Source organism: Triticum urartu, chromosome 3A (genome assembly GCF_056163025.1).
Source record: "Triticum urartu cultivar PI428250 chromosome 3A, HENAU_Tu73, whole genome shotgun sequence".
Taxonomy (NCBI): Eukaryota; Viridiplantae; Streptophyta; class Magnoliopsida; order Poales; family Poaceae; genus Triticum; species Triticum urartu.
Genome location: NC_141875.1, coordinates 44987987 through 45002302, shown reverse-complemented (window position 1 = coordinate 45002302; position 14316 = coordinate 44987987). Strand labels below are relative to the sequence as shown.

Sequence of the window (14316 nt, the reverse complement as noted above, 5' to 3'; positions counted from 1 at the left end):
CAGTTGTTTCTCTCCTTATTTTGGAGCCATGATGGTGCTCCCACTCAATATAGTATGAAGACCTAACATCGAAGTTACATGATTTCGTGGCATTCCAAGCGATAAAATCATCAGTTAATGCTCTGACAATGGAATTCTAAGGATTCTATCAGCGTCTAGAGGGAGAAAGCTATCCCTAATCAGATTTTCATCCCACACTCCCGTAGCCAGATCAATGAGTTCTTCAACTTTATTTATCAATATTTTGGCCTCTGTTCGTGATAACTTTTCTTGTATGGCTTTCCGAAACCCAACAATCATTCCAGATCCTGTTCCAACTCTCTAGATATGTCCTCTTTTAAAGGTTTGGAGGCCCGTGACAATACTTTGTCATGTAAAAGAAGAACCCTTCTTTAGGCCAGCATTTAGTAAATTCTCATTTGGGTCATACTTAGCCGGCAGGACTTGTGCACGTAAAGTGTGTGGATGGGTAATCAATCTCCAGCTTTGCTTACCGAGCATTGCTAGATTAAAAGCATGAAGGTCCCGAGTCCCATACCTCCTCTCTGTTTTGGTATACACATTTGCTATCATGCAAACCAGTGCATCCTCTTTTGTTCCTCAGTATCCCCCACCAAAAGCTAGTCATTGCATTAGTTATCTCTTACAAACTTTCATTGGTATTTTGAAAACAACCATGGCAAAAATGGGGATAGATTAAATTGCCGCTTTCAGAAGAATTTCCTTGCCACCCATAGATAGAAGCTTCTCCTTCCATCCATTAAGACGGTTGATAACCCGCTCAACTAAATATTCAAAACTGTCACTTCTATCAAGGCCAATCATAGAAGTATGACCAAGATACTTATTAGAAATTGCCTCTGTCATGATATTCAGTTCCCCACAAACTTGAGCTTTTACTTGCACATCAACATTAGGACTAAAAAGGATGCTAATTTTACCTTCACTAATCAGCTGTCCAAAGCTTGCACAATATTCATCCAACACCTGTCTCAACGAGGTTGCGTTAATCAAATCTGCTTTCATAAGGATTAGGGAATCATCGACAAAAAGTAAATGAGAAACTGATGGTGCATTCATGCATACCCGAACACCTTCAATGCCACGAAACTCCTCTTTTTGAGCCAAAGCACTAGATAAACCCTCTGCACAAATTAGGAACAAATATGGAGAAAGAGGGTCCGATCCCCCTGACGGAGTCCCCTAGTAGGAATGAAACCTCCAGTCTCTTGATCATTGAACCTCACCTTGTATTTAACTGGTATAATACAAGCCATAAGCAAATCAACAATGCCTATGTGGAATCCAAGTTGTATCATCATTCTCTCTAGGAATTTCCATTCCACATGGTCACACGCCGCATGCATATACAATTTCACTACACAATAACCGAACTTTCCTTTCTTTTTATTCGTCATTGTGTGCAAACTTTCATAGGCCAAAAGAATGTTATTTGTGATCAACCTCACAGGAACAAAAGGCACTTTGAACTACAAAAATTATTTCGTCAAGAAAGGATCTCAGTCTAAATGCAAACATTTTGGAGATTACTTTGTACATTACATTACACAAACTAATTGGTCTATATTTGGGTGATCCTTTCCAGTTCATTAGTTTTTGAAATCAGAATGTTAACGGTATCATTCCATCCTTCTGGATTGTTTGTCATTGATGGCATTAAGGACTTCAGTTAAAACATCACCAAGAATGTGCCAATATTTTTTGAAAAAAATAGCATGAAGACCATCCCTACCTGCCGCCTTCATATCCCCAATGGAGAAAAGAGCTTTTCTTTACCTCTTCTGTCGTGTACGGTCTCATCATCCTCTCATTCATCTCTGATGTTACCTGAGGTATAACCTTCTGAATTAATGTTGGATCCAGCTCATCAATCTCCGTAGAGAAAGAGTCACGGACTCCGGCGAGGAGGAGTAAAGCATGGGAGACAGTGGGGCATTGTGTCTCAAGTGGGCCGGTCTGTCTTGCATGTTCTACTTTTTTTCGCGGACGACGACACCTTCACTTCGCGGGTCTTATCCCGTCGCTCATGGAGACGATAAATGGAGGATGTGGTCGCCGAAAGGGAACAACAAGGATTTGGACGATGGATGTCGCTGTAGGCTAGGTTTAGGTTCATCCCACCCCCTCTTAAAAAACTGTTCGAAATGTAATGAATATGCTCTGGTTTGTATGAAAGCTATCCGGGTTGCATGCAATTTGTCTAGTTTGTTGAGATCCAGTTTAAATGTACGTGAATAGCTTTGGATGATCGGTTCCCACATCAGTGTCCTCGGACCAGCCCCGTGACCGCGGACGGATGCAGTGTCCGGTTGTTGGTCGATGTTGGAGGTGCCTTAAAAAATTCCTGTGAGATTCAAACCTATAAATCAACAATCAGCATAAGAAAAATTATGAATCAAACAATCCATATAAGAAAAATCATGAATCAAACAATCGACATTAGAAAAATTCCTAGGGATTCTAATCTTTCAATGCTCCTACAAAATTCCTTTGAATCAAAAAAAGAACCCTAAATCTTTGTGGATTTTCATCCGTACACCCCGAAAACACCCTCTAGTTAGCTCGTTTTTACAGATTGCCACTGCGCCCGCAATCCCTGCCTTGCTCCTCTCGCTTCGCCGTCGCCGTCGCCGTCGCCGCCTCCCGCCACTCCCCGCCGTCGCCGCTCGCGCCCCCCGTGTTCCAGCCGTCGCCGCCCGCCGAGGGACGCATCCCGGCGCAGTCGCCACCGGCGCGGAGCAACGACCCAACCTCTCCTCCCAGCGATTTCTTCCGGGGTTAAGCCCTAACCCCCCTCCCCCTCTCTCTCCCTCCTCGCCTGGATTCCCCCACCCCATCCCGCGAGCACTCGAATCCAAACCCTCTCGCTCGTTCGCCACCACAAATCTAATCCATACACGCTCCATTCGGTTCTCAGCACTCCTAACCTGGTTTTGTCGCGCAGGAAATCGGCGGCCGTGGCGGCGATGGACATCTACAACGTGGAGGCCGCCGAGATCCTCGCCCACGAGACCCTCGTGAGCTCACTCACCACCCATATTGTCTCCCTTCTTCTCCGCCACACCCCCCCCCCCCCCCCCCCCCCACATCCCCGGATCCCCTGTTTTGAGGTGATTTGAGCTGGTGAGTGAACCTGCTGATGTTTTGTGCCCATTCCTTCCTGCAGAATCTCCCCATTGGCGAGGCCGCCCCCATCTACGAGAAGCTGCTAGCCACCTTCCCGACAGCGGTGAGCCAGTCGAATTTTCCATCAAATGCTTGTTTGGCTGGGCTCCTCCTGCTCCACCGAATTTTCTCGGTTCATGCTGCCAATCTTCTGGGGCTGAGGCTTGAATGTGCATGCAGGCTAAGTACTGGAAGCAGTATGTGGAATCATACATTGTCACGAATGACGAGGAGACCGCCAAGCAGATATTCAGCAGATGCTTGCTCACCTGCCCTCATATTAATCTCTGGTGAGGGGATTCCACATTTTTTTTGATGATCTATGACCACATGCCCTAGATTGTGTTTTGCGGTAGATGAGAAATTCTCCTTCACTGTCACTGCACAAATTATTAGTCACTGTTTCTACCAACACGTTCCTCCATTGACGCCCGCGTGAGGTGTCAGTTTTCTTTCATTCTGCCTGATCTTGTCACCAGTCAACGGTGCCCTGCTTGTCTGATCAAAATTGCTGTGAACTTGTGATCACCTCATTGTTTTGTAAACACACAATTGATGTGTCTGAACCTTATACTGCTCTTAGTTACGACTGTCATATTCTTTTCAACATAAATTTTCCAGTTTGTTTGCAACTGCAGTATTGACATTACCCTATCGGGTTGGGGGTAACTTGCAGGCGTTGTTACATCAACTTTATTAAAAAAGTAAACAGCAAAAGGGGCTCTGAGGGTCTGGAAGAGACAAAAAAGGCTTTTGATTTCATGCTTAACTATGTCGGTAAGTACCAAGTACTTCTATTAAGTGTTGACCTTAGATAATAAGCAGTGCGTTGTTATTAAGCCACTTTTGCAATAGATTTTTGAACTCTGGTTCACTCTTTATTGTAAAAAGAGAGCTTTTCATTCTCTTATGGAAGCCCCCAATCAACATGGGGAGCTTGTGGTACACGTGGGTCATTCGGCTACCCCTCCTGCTCTTCGGCTTCATAGCTTTCTTCTCTTCTCCATGCATCTTCATACATGAATCTAAGAAGCTTAATTGTGACAGGCAATGATGTGGCATCTGGCCCCGTTTGGATGGAGTACATTGCATTCTTGAAGTCAATGCCGGTTTGTGTTTCTTCATTTTCCTGTCCTAACATTATTATGCCCTTTTACTTATGTTTGAGTTATTTCATTTGTGATTCCTTGTTTGAAAGTCTTCAGGTTATGACGCCCCAGGAAGAGTCACACCGCATGACTACTATACGTAAAGTATATCAGAAGGCAATTTTAGTTCCAACTAGTCATGTCGAGCAGCTATGGAAGGATTATGATAACTTCGAAAATTCAGTTAGCCGCACCTTGGTTAGTAGATTTTCCGTTTGGATCACTAATCATTATGAAAAAAGCAGCCAGCATATAACTCCATCCATTCAATTGGCAAAAAGACCAGTCTTTAGTCCTTTAGTAGTGTGAAGTTGTTCGTTTTCAGTTCATTCTGGTATGTCAGTAGTGTTCACTGCACTCGACCGTTTAATACGGTTACTGTTTTATTTTATTAAATCTCAAGACAATGCAAACCTGTCTGGTGTGCATTTCATATGGAGATGACTGTAACCTATCCATGTTCCAGGCAAAAGGCTTGCTATCTGAGTATCAACCGAAGTTTAACAGTGCTAAGGCTGTATATAGAGAGCGTAAGAAGTATATTGATGATATTGATTGGAACATGCTGGCCACCCCCTCTACAGGCTCCTACAAGGTAAGCAGTTGATCAGGTCATAAGGTTGATTTACAGTAGGCGTGACAGTCTACAATTATTGACTTTACAAAATGGTTATGTTTTGTGGATAATTATTTTGGTGCGTGGTTAGGAAAAGTCTCATAATTATAATTTCCTTCATAGTTTCTCTATCCATTTTCACAATGCCATACATTTCTGTGCCACTCTTGTTTTCTTAGGGAAAACTGTATGGTAAAACAGTACTAGTGTCACTTTTGATTGCGAACATAACAATTTGAGTGTGTTCTAGAAAAGCTGGATAACAGAGTTTTATCCATTATTGTCAATTCCACTTTTCAAGATTACCTACGTGAAGTTCCAACACCCTTAATCCACCACCTTTTTTTTGTAAATCTCAATATTTTTCCCGCAACAGATATTTAGTTATTGTATACCCCCTCCATTCATGGATAGACGACGTTGTCGATATGGACACGGTCTCCAGTATACAACTTTAACATTACTTTTTCTATGAATGTGTTAGTAAAATCCTATTTAGTTATTTGTACTCTCTCCATTCATAGATAGATGATGTTGTTGATATGGACATGGTCTCCAGTATACAACTTTAACTGTTACTTTTTCTATGAATATTTTATTAAAATTCTATGAAAATATGTGTAGTGATAAATCTAATGGTACCATTTCCACCCAACCAACCTAAATAATTTTTATATGTTGTCAAAGAAAGGGAAGTTTTACTGCATGCTTTCCAAAAACACCCGTCAATTTCTGAATCGAGATAGTATTTGAGAAGATATATGCTTACTGTTAAGAACCACTCTTTGTATCATTTGAAATGCACATAATTGAATTGAGACTAATGATGTCCTTGTCTTTCCCTATATGTCTTTATTCTCTTGTCTATGGTTTGCTGGTAAATCTTCCGACACATTGAATAGTTTTCTGACATCCTCTCTGGTAGAGTAGTAGATGCATGACCAGTATTTAACTGGCAGTTAACTCAGAGCTCATTAATCTGTTTCACAGGAAGAGCAACAGTGTTTGGCATGGAAAAGACTTCTGACATTCGAGAAGTGAGTAAACATCTGCATCAAATTAGCTAAGTGTAATCATGATTCCAATTTTCAGTAATATTTTCGGTTGATGCAAGTCTTCAGGCAATTTATTTCTTTGTTGTATATAGATATTTTTCAGTTTTCTTCTCCTCTGCTCCAGTCAATGTATTTTGTTTCTGATCTCGAAAATTTGTCTGCAACCTATCTTTGAGTTCTTTATTTCCTGGATGAGATTCAGTGAGGAAATTTATCGAGTATGCTATGTTTCTTTATTCGAACTTGACATATCAGTTTGTCACCTTTGTCACTCTCACTTCTTTCCGAGGTTACTCCCTATATTTCTGCTAACACTAAGTATTCTGTTTACTGTAGGGGGAATCCTCAAAGAATTGATGTTACAGCTGCTAATAGGCGTATTACCTTTACTTATGAGCAAGTAAGCTAACTTCTGTATGTGAACATAGATGCACACTGGTGTTAAATCTGTAGTCAAATAATTATGCTTTGCATAGTATTCTAATTAGGCACTCTTATTCATTGTGGTCAACTGATGATATGGTGGCATGTGTAAACCTCATGTACTCAATGGCATGCATATTTTTTCCTTTTATAGTTAATGACCTCATTATTCCCTATACTTCTGTTAGAATAAACTGTTCAGTCATTAGACCTCACCTTTACCATGCGTACCATTATAAGCGGGGACATTAATGAATTGTATCAACCTGTTTTTATTTTCAGTGCCTAATGTATCTATACCATCATCCTGATGTATGGTATGATTATGCTACATGGCATGCAAAGAATGGTTCTACGGATTCTGCAATCAAAATATTTCAGCGTGCTGTAAAAGCACTCCCTGGTAATTGAATATCCTGCGAAGTTCTCTTGGTCAATTCAATTATGGTAGCCAGTCCTGTAGTCATCCTTTTGGAAGTTAGTGCCTTATACTTGGTTTGCCGGAAGATTAAGAGCAGAGTGCAGAAATATCTGTGGGAAAACAAATTGGATATTCTAGGGCCTCCCAGCCATCGAGAAAGACATATTACTATCTTACTGCCTTAGCCCTTGTTTGGATGGGCCAGGGTCCCATGAGCATGAAAGTTACTAAGTTGTATTGGCATCAGGCCCAATCCCAGTCCACCTAACTGGCCGGAACTAAATAACTGGTTGACGAATTGGTATATACTCTGGGGGACAGACAATACCTCCATAGGATGCCATCAAGGAACGCCAAATATATCTTCCAGGAAGGCTGAACACATTTCTAAGGAGGATACTAAATTAAAACCCACAGGACCAACTGTGTGAATGTGATGAGAGCCCACATGTTAGAACTTTTAGCACAGTTCAGTTCACATCTTAGATCAAGGTGAGATACCGTCATATTAATATATGAATCTTTATAATTCAATCAGGCTATTAAGGACATGCTACCTCTAGCTTGGCATGTGCAATCCTTTTACACGTGCATCAGTATTAGGATCTCTCACTGACCGATCCTTACCGTTTATTGGATGCCTGCATGCGTGCGGGCATGCACTGGTGATACTCACTTAAGTATTTTTTTAATGTGAGGCTTATTTAATCCATTTTGCGATAGGATGTTAAATATGGATTGGTAGCAGCTGCTCCTAGTTACTGGCTTATCTTTTGTGGCCACTTATTTTGTATTTTTTATACTTTATTCTGTGAACATAACAACTCTCCAGCTTAATTCTATCACACTGAACGTGTGACAGGTATGCAAAGATGACAAGGCATTCTTAATGCTAATCCAATTGCATGCTTGAACTGAGCAGTAGACTAGAATGATGGTTTAACTGAAATATACTGTATCATTTCCTGACCTGTTCTTTCAACTCCTGAAATTATTTTGCCTATTGCTTTTCATAGGTTCTGAAGTACTAAAATATGCCTTTGCTGAACTGGAAGAGTCTGTAGGGGCGATCCAGGTCCATTTTCTTTCTTTGATAATTTTTCTACAATGCGTAGCTTCCCTAGCACTCACATTCTGCTACAAGCACTCTTAAGATCATTATTTCCTCGCATGCGCTTTCCCATTGCAGCCTGCTAAGACAATATACGAGTCTCTTGTAGCTGAAAATTCAAGCATGCCATCACTTGCACACATTCAGGTTTGTTCCCATAACTACTTTAAAGTACTTATGGTTATGGCTACACTTCCTGTGGTATCTTTACCATTCTGTTTTGTACTGCAGTTTATTCGGTTTCTAAGGAGAACAGAAGGCATTGAAGCAGCTCGCAAGTACTTTTTGGAAGTTCGGAAGTTGCCAAGCTGCACTTATCATGTCTATGTTGCATATGCTACAATGTCGTTTTGCCTCGACAAAGATGCGAAGGTTGTTAAAGTGATGACATGTATGCAAACATTTTTCCGTTACGGACTGCCAGCTATCTTTCTGCGGTTCTTTATCTGTTTGATTACAGTACGAAGAGTATAATTTGCAAAAGTAGGTTCAATAGGATCCAAGGCATAGCTTTAAGCTCAAACGTCACAGGATATCCAATATCTGTGCATAAATCACCATCATTATGCACTGTTAGTTTTCACCTTTGAGCCTTGTACCAGGTAACTTGTCATGCTAGCTAGTACTCCCTCCGTTCCAAATTACTCGTCGCAGAAATGGATGTATCTAGAACTAAAATACATCTAGATACATCCATACCTGTGACAAGTAATTCGGAACGGAGGGAGTACAATGCTTTCAGGTCCAGTCTATGATGGTACTTAGAGGACATCTGTTTGGGGTTTGGCCATCCCAGCTAGTTGTTTGTCTCAGCAGAGAGGATCGAGTAGGCATGGCATACCCTTCTTTGTGCTATGCAGTACCTTACCAACCATTGAAAATTGCAGAGATTTGGTAAAGATTATCAGAGGGTTGAAGTGGACATTTAGACCTGATTAGAATTGTGGCCTGTGGCTGCCAAGCCTGTGAGAACGCACCGGCATGCTAGTTTTTGCTGGCATTGCCCTCGGTTTATATGTATCCGTGCCTGCAAATAGCCTGGAGTATAGGTTGGCCATAAAGGTGCAAGTGGTACCTAAACTGCCAGTTGACATCGTAATAGTAAGAGCTTAAATGACCGAATAATAAGGGATTATGTAGTATCTTAGGGTTCACCTTTTCACTATGTATTCAATGTTTCTTCCGGTTGCAGTTATTCACATGTGTGCAGTATCTGCTAAATATTCTCTTGTAGGTGGCTCAAAATGTTTTTGAAGTTGGTTTAAAGCGATTTATGCAAGAACCAGGATATGTCCTCGAGTAAGTATCCATTTGAGTATCATTAATCCTTAACGTTAATCTTTGTATTTTGGTCCATCAATGTCCCAACTCATGAACCAAATGTCTCTCCATTATTATTCAGTAATGTTAAGCATGGCAAATCGAACGTTTTTTATGGCAATTTATGTTGGTGCGAGGATGGCAAATTTAGTTTACAAGCATGGCAATTTCTTGGCAAAAAAATGAACTGAGGCGGATTTGCCATGCTTGCCAACTAAACTTGCCATCCTCGGCAAACATAAATTGCCATAAAAAACATTCGATTTGCCATGGTCAAAAATCTGATGTCAGATTTGTAGTTGAGTCCTTATTATTTTATGCTACTTATTTTGTGTTCATCTATTGGCAGTCGAAAAGTGTTCATTTCACTGTCCCATTATTGGCAAATCAAATTTGTTGATTTTTTGAGACTCTTGCTATGATTCAGATATGCAGACTTCCTGTGTCGCTTAAACGATGATAGAAATGTACGTGCATTGTTTGAGCGAGCTCTGAGCTTACTTCCTCCTGAGGAATCCGTAGAGGTAAATATTTTCTTTTATTTGCTCCGAGTTACTCAACATTTCTATATTATGAGGAGATGCCCTTTCAGCTGTGCATTTTTTCACAACTATCTTAATTGGCATTAATGCCTTGTGATCACCAGCAATAGCAATAATATCATTTCCACCTTTTGGTGGTGTACCACATAGCCTCGGGAGAACATGTTGTGGGTTATTTGTTGTAAAGGTGCAACATGCAAATAGATATAGATTTGTTTGTCTGTCTGTTCTCTGAATTAATGTGTTGCTATTCTTCTGCAGGTATGGAAACGATTTGCTCAATTTGAGCAGATTTATGGGGATTTGTCAAGCATGTTAAAGGTATGAAGCTCTAAGCAAAGTGCAGATATAGGTTATCATTGGTTGTCATGTTCGGCCCATTAGGTGTGGTCCTCTTCACACATGCACTGTAGGGCGAAGCCATGAGCAATATCCAGTATCCATAATTGTGCAGCACTTGTATTTTTATGTCAGTTTGCATTAGTCTCAAGGTCTATGAATTATTTATGGGATAGACTTAGAGATTCGTTGTCAAGTGCTTCTTATATTTAGATGGCTTATCTCTGACTAGATATAAATATAATTTGTTAGGGTGTTCATTATAAGTTGGATCTTTTGTCAGTTTATATTGTTCTCTGCTTTTTATGTGCCCAAGTCCTTTTACCCCCTCTAAAGCATAAGTGTGCTCATAAATTTTGTTTCCACAGGTGGAACAAAGAAGGAAGGAAGCTTTATCTAGGACATCAGAAGATGTCGTATCGTCCTTAGAGAACACACTTTATGACGTTGTTTCTAGATATAATTATATGGATCTCTGGCCATGCTCATCAAAAGAATTGGATTACCTGTCAAGACAGGAGGTACATTGACTATGCATAACTATCATTGCAAGATAAACTATTCTTTATCAACAAAATTACCTTTTTACGTATATATATATATATATATATAGTCCCTCCGTTCCTAAATATTTGTCTTTCTAGACATTTCAAACGACTACTACATACGGATGTATGTAGACATATTTTAGAGTGTAGATTCACTCATTTTACTCCGTATGTAGTCACTTGTTGAAATGCCTAGAAAGACAAGTATTTAGGAACGGAGGGAGTAGTATATAGTATATATACTGAACGACATCTGGATGATTGAACTATGGACTTTATGTTAGTTGAATCATCAAGTTTACATACACGATACATTTGCATTTGATACATGGCGTTGGTGCGCAACTTCCGGCAACAAGTGGCGTTGATTGTGAAATGAAGCACACCCATAAATAAAAAGTTGGCTACATCATCTAGTAATGATACGATATCAAAATTAGATGTAGCCCTCAAATTCTCTGCTGATTTGGCTAAAGAATACATTCTTCACCATCAATTTATGTCGGATGCGGGCTGTATTTTGTGACACTTCAGAGAGTCCATGCTTGGTTTCCATTGACAAATTTCACTTGTAATGCTTTCTCTATTTCGATATTGCAGTGGCTTGCAAAGAACATGTCTAAGAAGGCTGACAGGTCAGTTATGTTAACTAGTGGTGGCGGTTCTACCTTAGGTAAGCTGGCAAGCTGCTCTCTGTTATAAACTTAATTGTGCCGTCATGTTATTAAAAGTGTTTGCTGATTATAATATGCCCTACGAATTTTGGATCAGATAAAGGCACTATTGGAGTTGGTGCCAATGCGAAGTTATTGCCGCAGTCTACAAAAGTCATCCGTCCTGAGACTTCTCGAATGGTTATTTATGATCCTAGACAGATGAAAGGTATTTATATTGATGAGTAGGCACATTGTTTAATGAGAAAGAACTGGATGCATGGCGGTTCCATTTGTAAATGCAGCAATCGTTCAGTTGCAATTGCCTATCTATCTCACTCATGAGGCAGCATTGTTAATTTGTCAGGACCAGTGATTTCAGCCACATCCAGTGGGTACACAAAGGAGGTTGATGAAATATTCAAAATGCTTTCTCCACCACTCATGTCTTTCATCACAAATCTGCCTGCTATTGAAGGTACTACAGACTTACTGTACGAATACTCAGTGTCATCTGATGCATAGCTTGTAGAATGTTTGCCAGATGCTATTATATTTAGAACACGTAACCGGTCCGTTTAAAACCAGACACTAACATAGGCTTGGTGCATGTTATTCATTGGTTGAGAAATGTTCAGAAATGTTGACTATTTCTTGTGGGCATGCTCCTTTTGTCATTGAAAGCATGGTTATGAACAAAATACAGTGCATAGTCACAGCATAGCCTTATTTCTAATTTGGTTTGATTTGCATAATGCCTTTGCATATATTCATTGTATTCTTGTCTTTTCAGGTCCATCACCAGATATAGACATTGTGCTTAGCGTTCTACTGCAAAGCACACTGCCAACAGGACATGATGTTGGCAAACCGTCTGCTCCAGTTCCTGGCCCTGCCACAACTGATATCTCAGGTCCCCGCAACCAAAATGGATCAGTTCGTAGACCTCCAAAAAGGAAGGCTGTTGAAAGTACTCTCCCTCTCCAATCTTTATTGGTCTAGAATGCCAGTATTGTGTTTAAGATTATGTGCTCTGGCATTTGTTGAACAATTTTTTTTTGTTACGATTGATTCAAGTTGAAGTTGTCTTATGGTTTAATACAGGTGGTCTAAAAAACACAAAATGGGAAAGCTTATGTAATATTTGTTGGCTTACTGTGTGCAGGGCAAGAGGAAGAAGACGCAGCAGCAGCTGCGCAGAGTCGAGCCATGCCAGATATATTCAGGCTCAGGCAGATCCAGAGGAACCGCGGTGGGGGCCCTGCTCAGTCTGGATCGGCGGCGATGTCCAGTGGAAGCATGTTTTCCGGGGAACAGTCAGCCAACAGTTCAAGCTAGTTCACCAATCTGTAGCTAGTTCTTTGGATTCACGTAGTTCGTTCGGTAGCTATGTAGTTCGGCCGCTCATGGGGAAAGTTATGCATGTACAAATGTAACAGCAGACTGATAAACCTGTAGGCATGGCAAGTGCATTGCGCGAGAATACGAACCGAAAGTCCAAAAAACGACAGGAGCGTGCAGAATCAGTGTCATCTGGATGAGTAAAGGCCAGATCATGGAGAATAGCATGATGTGACTAATATGCATTTGAAGAAGATAACATGTGTATGTATTATGATTACTGGAAAGCACGAATCTGAATACTGCGAAATACTAATAGTTGTGTCAATTCATCAACATGTTTACCAAAATTTGTGCTGTGGCCTGTAATGTAGGCATTGCGTTCATTATCTATGACATGTAACAAGAGGAAGAGATGATTATCGACAATCTCCAGAGATAAGGAAGAGAAGATATATGGCTTCAGTGGATATTAGTAAACATTAACATCCTTCAGGAATAAGGAAAGTCAAGCTTCTGAAGTAATCATTCCAGTACAAACAATAGTAATCAAACATTGTTGAAAAAATAAATAAAACAATGCACTTAATCAAATGCATAAGGGCATCTCCAACGTGGACCCTCAAAACGCCCCCAAATGTTTGGACAGATGTGTTCGGGCACTACAAGCCATTTAACGCAATGCCCCATCGGTCCGTGGACGCGCCCGCTTGAAATCTTGCAAATCATATGCAAACCAGGGGAGGTTTGTAGGGGTTCGGACATCCGCAACGTACGCGCCTGATCGGTCGGTCCCACCCAAAACCTCTCTCCGCCCGAAAAACCCTCTCTATGCGAAGCGGTTGTTGCGCATTCTTGCCGGTTAGCCCGCTCCAGAGTGGTCATGACTCCAGATGGCAGTGATCCCGGTTAGAGCGATGTGAACGGCCGAGCAGGCGGTGCCGCTTCAATGTCGACGAGGCGATCGATAAGCCTACTCTGGCTAGTGTGCCGCATTGAGGCCGGCTAGTAGTCCATTCGCATGGCCGCACCTATTTAAGCACGGCTTCGGCGTCATCCACACCACATCACACATCACCTCCTCTCCACTCACCTCCATCGATGATGCCGAAGTTGTGGTTCTCTATGCCGGCAGGTGACTACCGGATCTCCTTCAAGATCCGGATCTTGGCACCACCGCCGTCGCTCTCCGGGGTCATTGACCTCCATAGCAGATGGATTCTTCGAGAAGGAGGATATCATCATCTCCTCAGACGACAAGGACGAGCGGAAGCAGCAACGACAGACGAAGAGTACCAGGCCCAAATGGATATCATGATCGCGCAGTCGCTCGGGTACTGCGGTTCGGCACCGCCCTCGCTGCCGCGAGCCCGCATCAAGGAGGAGCTGACATCACGACCGCGTCAAGCTGGAGCTGGCATCACCGCCTCTCCGGCACAATCGCGATGTCCAAATCAGACGTTGTATGAAGGAGGAGTCGGCATCGCTGACACTCCACGTCTGGCGTGACAAGTTCGTGAAGGAGGAGGTGTCCCTGGTGATCGTGAAGGCACGCAGGCGAATCCTCCTCTACCTCGGTGGCTTCAGCGGCAGCAGCTCCTTGTTGCGGAGCA

At 41.7% G+C, this 14316-nt stretch overlaps 1 protein-coding gene across 2 annotated transcripts; it reads left to right on the top strand.

The window, feature by feature from the left end:
• Positions 1-2587: 2587 nt before the first annotated feature.
• On the top strand, positions 2588-13053 carry CSTF77 (Tetratricopeptide repeat (TPR)-like superfamily protein). Of its 2 annotated transcripts, XM_048705781.2 has the most exons (23): positions 2588-2798; positions 2966-3038; positions 3188-3250; positions 3367-3476; positions 3863-3963; positions 4234-4295; positions 4392-4532; positions 4801-4929; positions 5941-5987; positions 6342-6405; positions 6711-6831; positions 7866-7924; positions 8039-8107; positions 8192-8332; positions 9195-9259; positions 9708-9804; positions 10084-10143; positions 10530-10682; positions 11310-11382; positions 11481-11591; positions 11730-11840; positions 12156-12332; positions 12528-13053. In XM_048705781.2, the coding sequence occupies exons 2-23, from the start codon at positions 2988-2990 to the stop codon at positions 12698-12700; spliced, it is 2178 nt and encodes a 725-aa protein (XP_048561738.1). In that variant the 5' UTR covers positions 2588-2798; positions 2966-2987; the 3' UTR covers positions 12701-13053. The 2 variants fall into 2 exon arrangements, with proteins under 2 accessions (XP_048561738.1, XP_087402369.1); XM_087546243.1 differs by lacking the exons at positions 2588-2798; positions 2966-3038; positions 3188-3250; positions 3367-3476 and having other exon boundaries at positions 3911-3963; positions 4385-4532.
• The last annotated feature ends 1263 nt before the right edge of the window (positions 13054-14316 follow it).

Coding starts and splice junctions, on each gene's coding strand:
- CSTF77 (XM_048705781.2), top strand. CDS start 2,988: ATGGACATCTACAACGTGGAGGCCGCCGAGATCCTCGCCCACGAGACC. Junction 6,832..7,865: donor TGCTGTAAAAGCACTCCCTG/GTAATTGAATAT, acceptor TGCTTTTCATAG/GTTCTGAAGTACTAAAATAT. Junction 7,925..8,038: donor AGTCTGTAGGGGCGATCCAG/GTCCATTTTCTT, acceptor TTCCCATTGCAG/CCTGCTAAGACAATATACGA.